This window comes from Melopsittacus undulatus, chromosome 4, assembly GCF_012275295.1.
Source record: "Melopsittacus undulatus isolate bMelUnd1 chromosome 4, bMelUnd1.mat.Z, whole genome shotgun sequence".
Lineage (NCBI taxonomy): Eukaryota > Metazoa > Chordata > Aves > Psittaciformes > Psittaculidae > Melopsittacus > Melopsittacus undulatus.
Window position 1 is genome coordinate 21,271,812 of NC_047530.1, and position 16,504 is coordinate 21,288,315.

Here is a 16,504-nt window from a genome sequence, read left to right on the forward strand (position 1 = left end):
CAGAGTGTGAAAAGGGTGTGTTTGTGTGTGTGAGTATGTAAGTAGGATGAATTAATGGGGAAAGGGCTTCAGTGTCAGAATGAAATAAAATAGGTAAGTCCACAGTGAAGCCATGTAGAAATAAATAAGTGCAGACCCAAGTGTTGGGGTTTTTCTTCTCTTTCCAGCTTTGATATTCCAGCTTTGATATTGACCTGCTTCATGCACTTACACAAATACAGTGGCTTTCTCAGCTTCAGTTTCTTCACCTGCAAAATACCACAAGTCTCCTAGGAATGGGGTTTTTCTTTTATTTATTTCAAACATTCTGGCTTTGTAGTGAATTTATTTTGGCTTTCTGCAGCCTGACATATATCTGAATGATTGACCAGACTAAACAATCCTGACTCAGGAGGCCTTGCAAGGCCATGGTGAGACCTCGGCAGACAACTTAAGTGTTGCATTTACTCATGTTCAAAGCTGTTCCAAACAGAGCCTAAACAGAAGCCAAGAATAGCCGTTCATCTGCTTAATTTCTTTGACAGTCCAGATGCGATAGCCATTCTCACTCTCCCTGGTAAAGCTGGGCCCCAGGAAGGAGAACATGGTCTTTTTCCACTTAAAGCAGACCTGGTGGAAAGTGGTCCCATACCCATCTCTTGAGGACCTGTGCAGGGAGGTGAACACATGTACGGACTTCAGACTGCTTCTGCATTTTCCCTTACAGTCTTAACAGGAGTTCCTTTTTTATGTTATCTCTTTGGCTTGTTTTAAAGTTGCCGAAACCAGGTTCCTAACATACTGGAAGTGTTCACTCTACTGCTTTTGCTCTTGAGATTGCTTGGTTCTTGTCAGCTCAAGCTTTGCTTTCTTGTTGCATTGCGCCATGACTTGCAGCGAGGATCGTCTCTTCAGAAAAGGCACCTGTTTTGAAGGGGCTAATTGCTATGTGTGCTGGGAGGACATGTCAGTCTAGATCCAAAAAAAAGGAACATCATTGATTTGCCAGAAAGTTTCATCATGAACATTAAAAAGATCATAATGAAAAAATGCGAAAATGAAGTTGCCGTGACCCCTTTGCCCCATTCAGGTACAGATCCAAACCTTTCCATCAGAGATTCATCAGCACACAAGTTTAAAAGCTTTGTTCTTTATTACCTAAACAGCAGGGCTGAGATGGGGGAGAGGGAAGGGATGCAGCAGTGAAACTTACCCTCTGTGCTCGGGTACCTGAGTGATTTGCATAAAGAACCTCTTACTAAACACTCCTCCTGCAGCAACCTCTGCTTCCCAGACTGGCATTGTGTCGAATGCAATTGCTGTGGCCTTTGACATCTTAGGAGGAGCATAAAAATAGCCAATGAAGTTGCTTTTTTCTTTCCTGGACTGCAATTTTTTGACTCATTCTCAATCAAAATTGCTGCTCACTCTCCTCTTGAGAGAAGGCTGCATATTGTGTTTCTGTTTATCCTCTGCCTGGTTAGAGTCCTTGGGCTGCTTGAAAGAAAGTTGTTGGGGCAGAGTGGCGTGGCCCTCTTAAAAAAAAAGTCAATTAAAAATAAAGCACCTTTTTTCATTGTTGTGGATTGCAAGAGCAGGAGAATTCTAGGCAAGGTACTGCAGGCATCTCTGCCATATTATCTGCAGTGTTTTCTTTTTTTATTTTTTCTTTTTCCTTTTCCTCACTTCACACAGATTCTGATGTCAAATGTATTATGCCAAATAAACTGAAGAACACATTAAGGCTTGCTTGACAAGAATCTAAGGCCTAAGAATCTGGTTGTGCTTGTTTTGTCTAGGAAGACAGCATAGCTGAAGCTCAAAAGCTTGCCCTTGGCTTCTCCTCAGACACTCAGAGCATCATTCTACATTTATTGCATAAACTCCATTAAAAGGATTCCCTTCAGAGAGGTGCATACTATGGTAGGACAATAGGGAGATAAAGGGACTTTGTCTCCCAGGCCTTCATAAATGGTCCATATTACCATTATATAAGGCCTCGCACACCCAAACATAAAAGCATAGCCTCTGACTAAATAGAAACATTATCATAAATCTTGTAAACTCATGGGGATTATGGACTGAATTGAACCCAGAGGGTTAAACTACTGATATGATAATTAGCCTGGCATTCAATGCTGCTATTTATTATGTTAGGCAAATATTTACTGTGTAAATGAGTTTTAATGTTCTTTTTCACACCTGGAGTGAAGTGAAATATTAGGAAACAGCTTTAACCCATGGAGGAAAAAAAATACAAGAAGGGAAACAAGAAAGCCATTTGCTATGATTTTGTTAATAATCATTTCAGGTGTATAAATATAGGAGCTTGCCAAACCTTTAGCCATCAGAGCAGTGTTTAGCCCAGCTTTATTCTAATTTTTCCAGAACAGCTCTTAGGAGACCTGTGGAGAAAGTTGGTTTAGTATTTAAAGCCTTGGCCTGAGACTCAGGAGACTTTTATTTGGAGCTTCCTGCTGCCTGCACAGATCAATATAGCTCTCTCTCTACTTCTGCTCCTCATATCAGCAGTTAAAAGGTCTTTAGGACATAGAAATTCGATGCTTGTTTGCTGTTTGGGATGATGGATCACGATTTTGGTGGAACCTCAGGGGCCTAGTATGACCATCCACTAATTTAAAAAAAAAAAGAAGAAAAAGGAGCAAGTGACTGCTGAATAGGGTACAACAGATGTGGCTTTCTTGCTCTTCAAGGTGGATGCTCAGGTGTTCTCTGCATGTGGCTGGAGTACACTGGGAGCTTTGCACAGCTGAATCCTGGTTGACAGTGCTCTGAAATGTCTGTCAGGCTGGAGGACATTGCTACTGCCTCATAAACAAAGTATAGCATTTCTGAACAACATGTCTTATCTGAAGGAAGAACGTAACAAGTCGGGATTGAAATTCTTCCAGGACTTTGACATCTTGCTTCATGTTGGTGTAGTAGACACTCACAGCAAGGATCAACACTGCACAGAATGAGAGCCACAGGAGCACAGGAAATCCAGATGATGACCTGTCATCTACTGAATGGTGATGAAGAGAAAAAAGAAAGCAGCATTATTTTAGTGTCATTTTAAACACTTCCCAAATTTGACCTCCTGCTGATGCTTTTGTCCCACTTCTCTGAGAACAGCAGGGTACACAAGGCTCTAGTTGATGCCTAATTCAACAGGCATTGGTTAAGTGACAGTGAGTCACACCTCCTGATAAAGGGTGATGAGTATAAGAGATCTCATCTAATGGAGCATTTAAAGAGTTTAATTATATACAATAAGAACAGGATTACCATAGCTAATGTGTGATCTCAAGTTTCCCTCCAGCCAGCATTTTTTATATCTTGATACTGTTAAGTTAAATACTAGGAGAATATTAAGCTACCTCATCTAATTATTTAATGCTCACAAATGTTTCATAAGAGAGAAGATCTAGATTTCTTTCTTTTTCACTCAGCTTGTTTGGGGCTCCTACTAATTACAGGAAGAACTGAAATGTGGCTCCATTAACCTAGAGGCATATTTAGAACACTCTGGCAGGTTTAACCTCTCTCTAAGTGCTAGGTGTGTTAATTACAGTGACACATCCTCTGCACTTGCTCTTAAGCAGGAGGACACTGTAAACATTTTTCTTGCATTTAAAATGTAGTTCAAGTATGTTTAAAGTGCCATAGGTCAGGCAGAGTACATGTGTAGAAATCAACATTTAGCTCACGAACATCCATGCCCCAGCCCTTGCACATGTGTATCCATCCATGGGCCTTGTTTGATTTAGATCTGGCTGCTCTGTTTGACTGCATGGCCACTGCACAATCAGTATTATTTTATAAAGCACTTTGAGTATTAAACATGCAGTATAAAGCCAAATTCATGCCTGAATAAAGACTTGTAGTGTGCAGCTATTTTCCTGCCATATGCACATAATCAATAAGGAGATAAAAATGTGGTGTGTATTATTATGGGTAAAGGGCCAACATTAGTTGTAACATATTTAAATTAGCTGCTACCATTGAGCCCTGGAATACATACCCGTCAATTAAACTGTCATACAGATGTACAGAGAGGAAGGTGAAAGTCATAAAACCAAGCAAGTAACATATAATAATGTATGAAAAAGTGTATGGGGAAAATGTAAAATGTTAATAGGCAGTCATTTTATAGCTAACCAGAAACCAAATCAATGTCCCATAATAGATCTGAGTGAATTATTTGCAGCAAATAATTTATTCAATTTAATTTAGCGCTTCTTTATGTTTGCAAATTATCCATGAGCAGACTTCAATTTTTATAAATTTGTTTATTTGGCATTATTTTGTGAACAGTTTATAAGAAGGTATTTATATGAAGGTATTATACGAAGGAATTATTCACCACTTTCTGCTTTTGCAGAGATTTGGGATTTGGAAGTTATTTCCTTTGTGTGATGTCCTACACCACATAATACAGTTCTCAACTGGGTGGCCACCTGCTTTTCAAAGCATGGGCCTGGCTGATAAGTATACCTGGTAATAGGGAAGCTTTCTTGTGAAAGCTAAACATCTTTTCACATTATCATCTCTCTTCTGTGAAGAGCTTATAACCTTTTTCAATCTTGTGAAAGTTTGTTTCCATATGAAATTTCTGAGTAATCTCAGGTGCAAACTTGCCTTTTCCTTATATCATCTCAATTAGGGAGTACGTTCGGTCCAGGAACAGAAAAAAGGTAACGTGGAAGAATAATCCAACCCACAAAACAGTGATGAGCTATGTTCACAACTGCTTCAGCACATCACTATAATTATGTGCTTAAATGCAAGTTTGCTCCTTTTTAGATTACAAATATAAAATTAATGCTTTAGTTTGTTAGTTAAATTGCTTGTTGGAAGAGCACACTCAGCAATAGCCATGTGCCCAGCTTAAGAAAAAGGCAAGTAATCTGCACTGTATACAGGAGGTGCTAGACTTTGTCCGGGGCCTCTAAAATGGACACCGTCATAAGAACATCCAGATACACACATTTGCTTGAGGGTCTGTGAGGCTGGCTGGCCTCAAACACCCTTGCAAACAAAAAGAAAAAATAGATTATTTTTATTATTTCTACCCTGCTGCCAGCATATAAATTAATTGTCTCTTTCCCACATATGAAAGTCAGCAGGGAGAACTATTGTTTCGCTTGGGGTGCTTTCTCTGCATATCTTAGTGAAAAACCTGTACCTATTCTATTGCCATAAAATATATTAATTATATTTGAATTAAAAATAGCTTCAAGGATTTCATTTTTGCTCCCACTATTTGTGATATTAGATGTCTTGTTTAAAATATTGCACCCGGCCTCATCAACACCTTGTGCTTCATATGCTGAGAAGAAAAAACAACCACTGGCAGTATGAAAGGCTTTGTATACAGAAGATATATTTGCGCAGTGCATCACAGCAGCCACAAAGCAAACTTAGGTTAGTTTCATGGATGGCTCACAGTCATAATGTGAAACATCAACTTACCCACTATGTAGTCACAGCAGGAAATAACTAGAAAACAGAATGAAAACATTCTTACACGTTTATTGATGCTGGGCTGAATCCTACACCACTTTTGACTCTACAGATTTATGTCAGGTGAGGATCTACCCACTCAATGCAAACATGCAGATGTAGGTGCACTTCAGAAAAGTGAAAAGAATTAATGTATGGGGGGTGGGGGGTCAGAAACAATTCACTGCTGTTTCAGGGAGGTCAGGAGTCAGCTCTTGTAAAAGAAGACCTCCCATTTTACATCATTTCTAGAAAGGAAAGAAGGTAGACCAGCAGGCTGGGAAAAGAACGAAAGCTAAGAAAACAAAGCCCACTGTCAGGTACAACATTCATCTGACAGTATCCTGGAACTGCCTGTTCTTGGCAGCCGGGACCCAGACACAATTCAGGATGAAAAGTCCAGTGAATGGAAAAATTTCAGTCGTGCCAGCAACCTTCATCTTACTGGCCTCTATGTTAGTAATGTTGTGTGGACAATCAGCAAATCATCTAAATCACAGGCTGTTTGCAACACAGAATACTGATTATAGACTAGGATATTTCTAATGTCTTCATGGAAAAGAATCAGTGTCTTCTCTGTCCTTGCAGTTCCCTGGACATGATGCATGGCTGTGCTGAAGTCAGAGCCAGTGGAAGATGCACCTGGTCCCCCCTGGTTGGACTGGCTTTAGCAGTGCTTAAGTGGGGGCATAGGCTCTGGCAGGGAGCTGAAGGACTTACTAGCTCTCATCAAAATCCTGCTCTAGAGCAGTCAGATGAGCTTTGAAGTATTTATAGCTGACTCACTGAGTTCAGAACTGGAGTTCAGTTTTGATGGGAAAGCCCAGGTCATGTCAACAACCTTGTCAAGAAACAGCTTTTCCCTCCAGCATTAGGAGGCACCATAAATGACATATTGCAAAACCAGTGAGAGGTTTGTTTACAAACACATCAGCAGACACAAACCTTTGTTTTCAAAAGCAGGGTAGCAGTCCAAATAGGGGGCTGACATAGAAATTTTACCATTCTCTCACCTGTGTTTTTCCTGACCAGTATACCAAAACTATACAATTTTAGCCCCCTAACAGTACATACAATTTTTCTTAGTTAGGTCTGCTTGTGAAAGTCAGAATGAAACAACAGTGCTTATTTGGTTATGGATTGCATCACTTGCAGAAATATAAACTGGATCCTTGTGCTAGACCTCTGCCTGAAGTGACCCCCAGCTGACCTACCTGAAGACTGTTATTTTGGCTCATGAATGAAAGACCAGAGATTATGTTAGCTATGTCATTTGTTGGGTGCTCTCATTGGCAGAAACTGTTATATCTTGGCTGCTTTTAACCCCAGTGGGCCAGCTAGGCTCAGATCTTTACTATTGTATCCCATGGCATGCGTGCTGCTTAGAAACACGAATGAGCTGGTTCCCTCCCCACCACTACGTCTTAGTTACCCAGAATGACATTAGTGTATTCACATTTGGTCTGAGATCCTTTTGTATGAGTGGAAGCATCATTCTGGGGTAGACCTGAGGTTCAGACAAACTCATGGTCTACAATGATCCCTGGAGTGGATGACTCATGAGTTTATCCAGAGAACAGCCCTGAGGCTTCTCTAATGAGTTCTAGGAGCCTGTATGTTCCCAGAGGAGGCAAGTAAATGGACCAAATGCAATTCTGTCTGTCCTCTGCTCTGAGCTGAGCTCAAAATCACAAATAACATTATCAGAAGGGGAAGCTCATGTGGACAGACCTGTTCTAAGCTAGAAAGTTCGTGCCAAAAGGCGTAATAGCATGAGCATACCATATTCAGTGACTTCTGGCTCACGAAATCGAACTCTTCTCTCTGGTTTCCGCTTTTCCCCCACAGCTTGATCCACAGGTGGCCTTTTCCTCAATATTGGAGGAGGATAGCTACTGTCATCTGTCTAAAGAGTTGATTAAAACACAAAGAACATGGACATTTGAAATTGAGTAATGAACCTGGGTGAAGCCTTGAGATTTGTTGTCATTACCATGTCCCTCAAAGGACATGATATTAAACATCTGTTTGGAATTTATAGTCAGATGATTGTAATATTTATAGCACGATAATATGGATATTCCTTCATTGTCATTGCTCTTCAGTACTCTATTCTAAAGTTCTCTTTTAAGGTTGGTTAAAGTAACAGCAAAGTGTTCAGAAAGGATTTCTCTGATTTGGAGTGAACAGTTACTGAAGGTGGGTGCTCAACAGCCCTGAGGTAGAAGGACATAGATGTGATACAAAAAATATGAGCCATAATATTGTAGCACCTTTGAAATGTTCTAAGCTAAGCATCTTGGTTCTCAGTGCAGTGTTGCCATTTCAACAACTGAGATTGTGCAGCAGTCTCGGGTTTGGACACTACCCTGGTGGGTATGAGAATGTAATTTGTTTGTACTTCAATATCACAATTCTGTTGTTCTGTTTTTTTGCTTGGAAGTCACACTCAGTCCTTGATAAGAGAGTCAGATTGCTGGGGATTCTGCCAGATGACAAGAAACAGGACTTCAGTAATAGTAGTAAGTCCCTCTTCTGCATAGTCATACTCCCACAGTCAGTTCCCCAAAGTGAATCTTTGAAAACCAGAGATTCTCCACATTTTACTTATTTTAAGATTGAAGTAATCTTTTCTACCCCTTTTTCTCCCTTCCTTCTGTTTCTCTGCTAGGTAAAGTGTATTATTTTCAGAGGATTTGTTTGCTCCTCCTGATCACTGTCCCCGCTTCTTATTTTCCCTTTGTGCGCCATTTCCCCACTCAGAGATTGCATTCTCCTTCCTCCATGTTTTTTTTCCTACTTTAGTATTTATACTCTTCAATGCCTGCTACTTTTGCCCATTTTTGGACTCAAACACCTTCACCCTATGTCTTTTCTCTTTGGAAGTTTTCTCCACACTCACCATTTCTCAGTTGCTGAGGTGAGTAGCTTGAGAGAGGACACCTGCAACACTGGAGAACTTGGAACTAGAGGGCCAGGTAAATGGAGATGGAGAGGTACATCTATCTAGTGAGTCACCTAGGGCTTGTCACTCACCCCCATGCCTTAGAACTTCCCCAGCCAAGAAGAAAAGAAGAGTAATTGTGGTGGGTGACTCCCTTCTGAGAGGAACAGAAGGGTCCATTTGTCGACCGGATCCATCCCACAGGGAAGTCTGCTGCCTACCTGGGGCTCGGATTAGAGATGTTAAAAAGAAACTCTCTTATCTGGTGCAGCCCTCTGACTACTATCCGCTGCTGGTTTTTCAGGTTGGCAGTGATGAAATTATTACAAGGAGGGCAAAGGCAATGAAGAGAGACTTCAGGGCCCTGGGAAGGCTGGTTAAAGGGTCTGGAGCGCAAGTGGTGTTTGCCTCCATACCTGTTATAAGCAAGGCTGAAGAGATAAATAGGAAGAGTCTTCAGATTAATGTATGGCTACGTGACTGGTGCCAAAGGCAGGGTTTTGGGTTTTTCAAACATGGGCTGCTGTATGAGACACCTGGTTTGCTGGTGGCAGGTGGGATACACCAGTCCCAGAGGGGGAAAAGGGTTTTTGGGCAGGGGTTAGCAGGGCTTATTGATAGGGCTTTAAACTAGATATGAAGGGGGGAGGGGGTTTAACTGGGCCTGTTAGGGACAAGCCCAAGAGAAACATGCTAGGGCTTGAAGAATGGCGGACTAGGGAGGACTATCAATCTATTGTTTCATTTGTGGGAAAGGATAGTTTAGACCCTGTCCTGCAGGGGAAAAAGGGTACTAGGACAAGAGTTAGCAGAGCTAACTCACAGAGCTTCAGGTTAGATTCAAAGTACGAGAGGGTCGTAGCTGAACTAGTGAGGCATGGTTCTACTATTAATGAAGACCAGAAGGCCTCCTGCCTCCCAAGAGTGCCATCAGTGTGCTCTGCTCGCTCCCTGAAACAGGAGGATTTAAAAGTCTGTGTGCGGTCTAAAGGTTGTGATCTAGTGGCAATTACAGAGACATGTAATTGGGAGGGACATCTCACATGACTGGAATGTGGTCATGGATGGCTATGTCCTTTTTAGGAAAGATAGGTCAGCAAAGTGAGCTGGTGGAGTTGCTCTTTATGTGAGAGAGTGACTAGAATGTATTGAGTTCTGTCCAGGGGCAGATGAGGAGAAAGTGGAATGTCTGTGGTTACGAATTAAGGGACAGACTGGTACGGGTGATACAGTTGTGGGAGTCTATTATAGACCTCCTGATCAGGATGAAGGAGTTGATGAGGCTTTCTACAGGCAACTGGAAGTAGCCTCGTGACTACATGCCTTAGTCCTCATAGGGGATTTTAACTACCCTGATATTTGCTGGGAGACTCACACAGCCAATCATTCACAGTCTAGGAGGTTCTTCCAGTGCATTGATGATAACTTCTTAATGCAAATGGTGGACAAACCAACTAGGAGAGGAGCGCTGCTAGATTTAGTACTCACCAACAAGGAGGGTTTGGTTGAAGTGGTGATGGTCAATGGCAGCCTTGGCTGCAGTGACCATGAGATGGTGGAGTTTAGGAACCTGTGTGGGAGCCTAGCAAGGCCACAGTTCTGGATTTCCGAAGGGCCAACTTTGGCCTGTTCAATCAACTGCTAAGGGAAGTCCCATGGGAAAGGGGACTAGGCTGTAAAGAGGTTCATGATAATTGGTCAGCATTCAAGGACCACTTCTTCCAAGCTCAGGATCAGAGCATCCCAATGAGTAGGAAATCAAGTAAGGGATCTAGGAGACCAGCATGGTTAAACAAGGAGCTGCTGGGCAAACTCAAGTGGAAAAGGAGAATCTATGGATTATGGAAAGAGGGGCTGGCCACCTGGGAGGATATAGGACAGTTGTTAGAGGATGTAGGGAGGCAATTAGGACAGCTAAGGCCTCCTTGGAACTTAATCTTGCAAGTTGGATTAAGGACAATAGAAAGGGCTTCTTCAAATACATAGCAAATAAAACTAACACAAGAGGCAATATAGGCCCACTGTTGAACGAGGTGGGTGCCCTGGAGACAGAGGATATAAAGAAGGCAGAAGTGCTGAATGCTTTCTTTGCCTCTGTCTTTACTCCTGCAGACTCTCCATGGGCGCCCCAGATTCCTATAGCCCCAGAAGGAGTCAGGACAAAGGAGGAGCTTGCTTTGGTAGATGAGGATTGGGTTAGGGATCAGCTATGCAATCTGAACATCTATAAATCGATGGGTCCACATGGAATGCACCCATGGGTGCTGAGGGAGTTGGCAGAGGTCATTGCTAGGCCACTCTCCATCATCTTGGAGAGTGGTAAATCGTGGGAAACGGGAGAGGTGCCTGAGGATTGGAAGATGGCAAATGTCACACCAGTCTATAAGAAGGGCAAGAAGGAGGACCCGGGTAATTATAAACTGGTCAGCCTTACCTCCGTCCTTGGAAAGGTGATGGAGCAACTTATTCTTGACTCCATCTCTAGGCATATCAAGGATGAGGGGGTTATTAAGAACAGCCAACATGGTTTTATGAGGGGGAAGTAATGTTTGACCAACCTTATAGCCTTCTATGAGGAAGTGACTAGGTGGAGAGATGATGGTAGAGGGATAGATGTGGTTTTTCTTGATTTCAGTAAGGCATTTGATACTGTCTCCCACAGCATCCTCATAGATAAGCTAAGGAAGTGTGGGCTTGATGATCAGGTAGTGAGGTGGATCAAGAACTGGTTGAAAGGAAGAAGGCAGAGAGTTGTGGTCAATGGCACAGAATCTAGCTGGAGGTCTGTGACTAGTGGAGTCCCTCAGGGGTCGGTGCTGGGACCAGTGCTGTTTAATATTTTCATCAACAACCTGGATGAGGGAACTGAGTGTACCCTCAGCAAGTTTGCTGATGACATTAAATTGTGAGGAGTGGCTGACACACCAGAAGGCTGTGCTGCCATTCAGCGAGACCTGGACAGGCTGGAGAATTGGGCAGGGAGAAACTTGATGAAATTCAACAACGGCAAGTGTAGAGTCTTGCATGTGGGAAAGAACAACCCCATGTACCAGTACAGGTTGGGGGTTGACCCGCTGGAAAGTAGTGAAGGGGAAAGGGACCTGTGGGTCCTGGTGGATAGGAGGATGACCATGAGCCAGCAATGTGCCCTTGTGGCCAAGAAGGCAAATGGCATCCTAGGGTGCATTAGAAAGGGTGTGGTTAGTAGGGCAAGAGAGGTTCTCCTCCCCCTCTACTCTCCCTTGGTGAGGCCGCATCTGGAATATTGCGTCCAGTTCTGGGCCCCTCAGTTCAAGAAGGACAGGGAATTGCTTGAAAGAGTCCAGCGCAGAGCCACAAAGATGATTAAGGGAGTGGAACACCTCCCTTATGAGGAGAGGCTGAGGGAGCTGGGTCTCTTTAGCTTGGAGAAGAGGAGACTGAGGGGTGACCTCATCAGTGTTTACAAATATGTAAAGGGTGGGTGTCAGGATGATGGAGCTAGGCTTTTTTCAGTGATATCCAGTGGTAGGACAACGGGCACTGGGTGTAAACTGGAGCATAGGAGGTTCCACGTTAACATCAGGAAGAACTTTACTGTAAGAGTGACAGAGCACTGGAACAGGTTGTCCAGGGAGGTTGTGGAGTCTCCTACATTGGAGATATTCAAGGCCCGCCTGGACAAGTTCCTGTGTGATGTACTCTAGGTTACCCTGCTCTTGCAGGGGGGTTGGACTAGATGATCTTTTGAGGTCCCTTCCAACCCTTGGGATTCTGTGATTCTCATACCTGCAGAAGCAGAATTAAGTCCAATTAACTACAGTCTGGGTAGACCCCACAATACAGAGGATAAGTAGATTTCCCTATGCATAGAATCATACAATAGTTAGGGTTGGAAAGGACCTCAAGATCATCCAGTTCCAAACCCCCTGCCATGGGCAGGGACACCTCTCACTAAACCATGTCACCCAAGGCTCTGTCCAACCTGGTCTTGAACACTGCCAGGGAAGGAGCATTCACAACCTCCCTGGGCAACCCATTCCAGTACCTCACCACCCTTATCTCAGAAAAGGACATAACATAACCAGCAGGAGCTGCCATGGAGTAAGGAAAGTCTTCAGCTTCGATACCTTCTCCTGAGGGATTTATGAAACAGACTTTGGCTTAATTTACTACTGTTAGAGGTGTTTTTTCTGATCTTGGGGTCATATAAGCATACATGCCACCTCTGTCTCAAGACTGGGGACAGTGTTCATTGGAGCTATGTGATTTTTATTCAGGAGCTCAGAAACTGGAACACCCGTCCAGGTTATGGAAAAACTAGATTCAACTTCTTTGCAAGTCCAAAGGAATATGAACCAACATCTCTTAAATACATGCCCTCATTATCAGAGCTATGTTGCACACGTGGCAGCAGGGAATCTCAGTTGCTGCCACTGAAGCTCTCTTGTTTGGCCTTGAATAATTAAATACTCATTGAGCTAAAGAAAGAAGGAATGAAAGAATGACTTTACAGCCTGGTGTTTGGGTGCTCCCCTGAGGGTGGGAGAAGTCTGCTACTATCTTTGCTCCAATGAATACTTAACATGAAATACTTAAATATTCATTGGAGCAGTCAATGGGAATAGGGTCTCTCATCTACCAGGTGAGTACCCTAATCACTCCGCTGTAGCCACACACACACTTTCTGACATAATGCATATTTAATTATTCTGTGTAAAATGAAACCGGTTTAGAGAGACACAGCCCAGCTCAGGCTAGCAGTGGTTATAGCTTTAGCTGGGAGGGCTCCTTCTGTGGCACAACCAAGGGAACTGAACTTTATATTTGAAGAGATTTAAAACTCCAAGTGTTGTTTTTGTCCATATGAGCTTTTCCAAACACTTAGCAGCAACATCACAAGAGAGAAAAGCATTAAACAACTAGCTGGTTGGGTAGCACCTACTCAAGGAAGACCTTAAAGAGGAAGTAGTATTCACAATATTTACTAAAGTTTAATAACTTATGGAAATCAAAGCTGTCAGAAGTAGTGATGCATTCTCCCTTCAGACAGAAACCTGGTGTTAACATACTGTGACAAGAGCTCGAAACATACCAAAGTGCTAGTCAGTAAATTACATGCCCTTAAAAACAAGCCATTTCTGAAAAGCTCCGGGTGTTGGACATAAGGACTTTATTGCCCATCAAGAGGTCACTTACCAGCAGCTCCTTTGCACTAGGATCAGAAGGTGGGGCTGGACATATTTGGGACATGTACTCTGGATGCCAACATGAAGCCTCCCACACGAAGCTTCAGTTAGAAAGCCACTCGCTCAAGAAAATGAGAAGGATCAGGGAAAAGCGTCTGGAAATCCCTCTGCAGTGAAGACTGAGCAGGCAGTGCCAGTGAGCAGATGGGAACAACAGCAAATGACAAGGGAGTGGAAAGAAGAGTTTCCGCCCTTCATACCAGTGTTGGCTTGGGAAAGATGACGTTACTTGAAAGGTACTCAGCAGCCAAAAATAGCACATAGTGATAATACTGATTGTGCAGCTGGAGAGCAGGGCTTCCCTGGCAAATGCAAAGTTCTTCAATGGAGCAAATCACAGATAAACACCTACATATTTATGTGCATAATTGTGAAGTTAAAGCTCTTCCTTTTTTTTTATGATTGATGCATTTCTATGATCATGTTGATCTCCTTTACAAAAGCCATTACCAGCCTCAAAAATCTTGCAAGTGGGATTGCTTATAATCCTTCTCCCATTCAAAATATGTGAGTAAAGCCATCAGGAAATGATACAGATGCAGTGGGATTACATATATCTTTCTTCACTATAGTTACGGCCTCACTTTATATGTTTTACAAATAGGATCCTTTATTATTGCAATAAAGCAGGATTTTAACATTAAACATTTCTACAGATATTATAATAAGATTATTGATAAGAAAAGAGGTGATTTACTGCTCAAGAGGCTTTAGCAGCCCTTTGTCAAATGCTGAAGGCTGGTCATCATTAAATACGTAATTTCCAGCCAGAAATACGTGGCATGACTGCTGAAATATGGTGATTTACTGTCTCTAGAAGCACAACCATGAACTTTTTTTTGTGATTCTTTTCCTGGAGCTATTTATTTGCTGTGACATACCTAAAGTACTCAGTTTTGTGTTATTTTCCAGATGATTGAGTGGATTCTCCCATGGCATTCTCCCAGACTGGCCCTTGGTTTGCACCTAATACCCAGTAGAGTGAGGGTTGTAAGATGCTTACATTGGCACTAGGAACCACAGGGCACAACAGCTCTGTGGGCTTCACCATTTAAATCTTCCTTTCAGAGATTTGGAAAGTGGGTGAGTAGATATGAAGGGTTGGGATCCTGCCTCAGAAAACCGGGCCAGCACAGCAGTGGAGACCCCTTGCTGTGGCTGATGCAGGCTCAGCAGCTTCCTTGAGACTTGCTGCCCTCTAGCAGTTCAGCCTCTGCACAGACCCACAGGCCTTGCAGGGGCTACTGTCCTCAAGCCCTTCCCTTTCAGCTGTGAAAGTAGTGTCAGCATGGTGAAGAACAGATTTCACTAGGCTGGGGATCTTCACTGAAGGTACCATATCTAAAAGCAGCCTGAAGAGAGTCAGCTTACCTTCTCTTTCCTGTACATTGAGGTGATGGAGGGCTTTTCCTCATGCTGCAAATGGCTCACAGCTGCAGGGTGTGTGAAACATGCTCTCAAAATCCCCTCTCTGCTGCGTCCTGCAAGTGTTTCACAGCAGTTATTTTGGGATAAGCTAATGTAAGCTTTTGGTGGGAGAAGTGTTAGTAGTAGATTCTAGACAGATTGTTGACAAAGCCTTCCAAACTGTGGTCCCTCACTTCTCTGGCTCTTCCTTCCTCCTGTTGTGGAAATCACTTGCTACTAATTCATATGAGAAAATTCACCTGCCTGCTTTGGCCAGCGAAACTGATAAAAGGTGGGAAGATGGAAGTCAGACTCTGGCCTTCATCTAGCTTTGACTTCCTCCATGTGAAGTGTCTCATTTTTTTTTACCATGACATCCATCAGACTCTTATTCTTGCAGAGAGCGTCATTGAGCTCGTGAGCCTTCAGACCTGAATGAAAAACCTTGTTCTTATCTCTTTCAAAGAATCTGGTTTTATTGAAAGAAAGGTCTTACACTTTTCTAAACAATTGGTCAGAAACTTTTTGGTATTTTCTTAAAAAAAAATCAGCAGAAAAGTTAAAAGGGTTGTTTTTGAGAAATGGACATATGGAGAGAACATTTATCATTTTTAATGCAAGAAACCATTTCTTTTCAGTTCTAGATTCCACTTAAATATAATCATTTTTTCTGTTAGTTTGATTGAAAAATAATTGGACAGCTTATAAAAGTTTGAATGGAAGATTACTATCCAAGTGCTAGGAATGGTAATTTCATAATGTCAGCCTCACTTTTACCCCACAATATGTTAATCATGTTGATAGTAATGGTTGTAAATGCTTGAACAATTAGGAGTTACCTGGGCAGTCAAGTTCCAGTGAATAAGGATGTCAGGAGTTCAAACCTCATAACAGGGACAGATTCATTCCTACTAAGTGTTTTTGATTGCAGTTTAACAACCTAAAATTGAATACACATTAGGAATAAAACACAGTTTAATGCATGAAGTGAAAGATTCCAGGAAAATAATTTCACTAGCCTCTGCAATTATTGGTAATAAATAAGAGTTACAACAGTAGGATAATTTCTGCTTTGGAAGCTGGAACAATTTCCTTTAACATAAACTTCTTTTTAAAGTAATTTTTTTATATAAACTTTGCCCTTATATCATGCAACATATGCCAGAATCAAAGCTGGACAACAAATTAATAAATAAATAATTTAGCTGATGAGTGTCACTTTTATTTCTTTCAGTTAATTGTTCACAAATTGACTTTTGTGAATGTATTCATTATTCAGTTTTATTCAGTAGATAATTGCTAGGGGTAATTCTTTGCCTGTAGATTGCTTGGAAGCATTTCACTGTGAATAGTAAAAATCTATCCAGGCTTTCAATATAAGACAAACTAAAAATATCTGTAACTACTGGTGGAGTTCTTACAAACAATATACTGCAGTCTT

The 16,504-nt window shown here is 42.2% G+C and overlaps 1 protein-coding gene across 2 annotated transcripts; it reads right to left on the reverse strand.

Moving 5' to 3' along the window:
* Positions 1-2,713: 2,713 nt before the first annotated feature.
* Positions 2,714-16,005, reverse strand: C4H14orf180 (chromosome 4 C14orf180 homolog). Of its 2 annotated transcripts, XM_031049484.2 has the most exons (5): positions 15,903-16,005; positions 15,028-15,137; positions 7,267-7,390; positions 5,455-5,481; positions 2,714-3,004 (listed from the first exon to the last, which is right to left on the reverse strand). In XM_031049484.2, exons 2-5 carry the CDS (start codon positions 15,043-15,045, stop codon positions 2,802-2,804), a joined length of 372 nt encoding a protein of 123 aa, XP_030905344.2. In that variant the 5' UTR covers positions 15,046-15,137; positions 15,903-16,005; the 3' UTR covers positions 2,714-2,801. The 2 variants fall into 2 exon arrangements, with proteins under 2 accessions (XP_030905344.2, XP_005149642.2); XM_005149585.4 differs by lacking the exons at positions 15,028-15,137; positions 15,903-16,005 and adding an exon at positions 13,607-13,687.
* Between the last annotated feature and the right edge of the window lie 499 nt (positions 16,006-16,504).

What these genes read in the sequence shown, in the direction of transcription:
- C4H14orf180 (XM_005149585.4), bottom strand. Translation starts at nt 13,660, where the DNA reads ATGTCCCAAATATGTCCAGCCCCACCTTCTGATCCTAGTGCAAAGGAG. An exon ending in GCCAGAAGTCACTGAATATG is followed by an intron (nt 5,482 to 7,266) that starts GTATGCTCATGC and finishes TCTGTTTTCTAG; the next exon opens with TTATTTCCTGCTGTGACTAC. An exon ending in CTGCTGTGACTACATAGTGG is followed by an intron (nt 3,005 to 5,454) that starts GTAAGTTGATGT and finishes ATCACCATTCAG; the next exon opens with TAGATGACAGGTCATCATCT.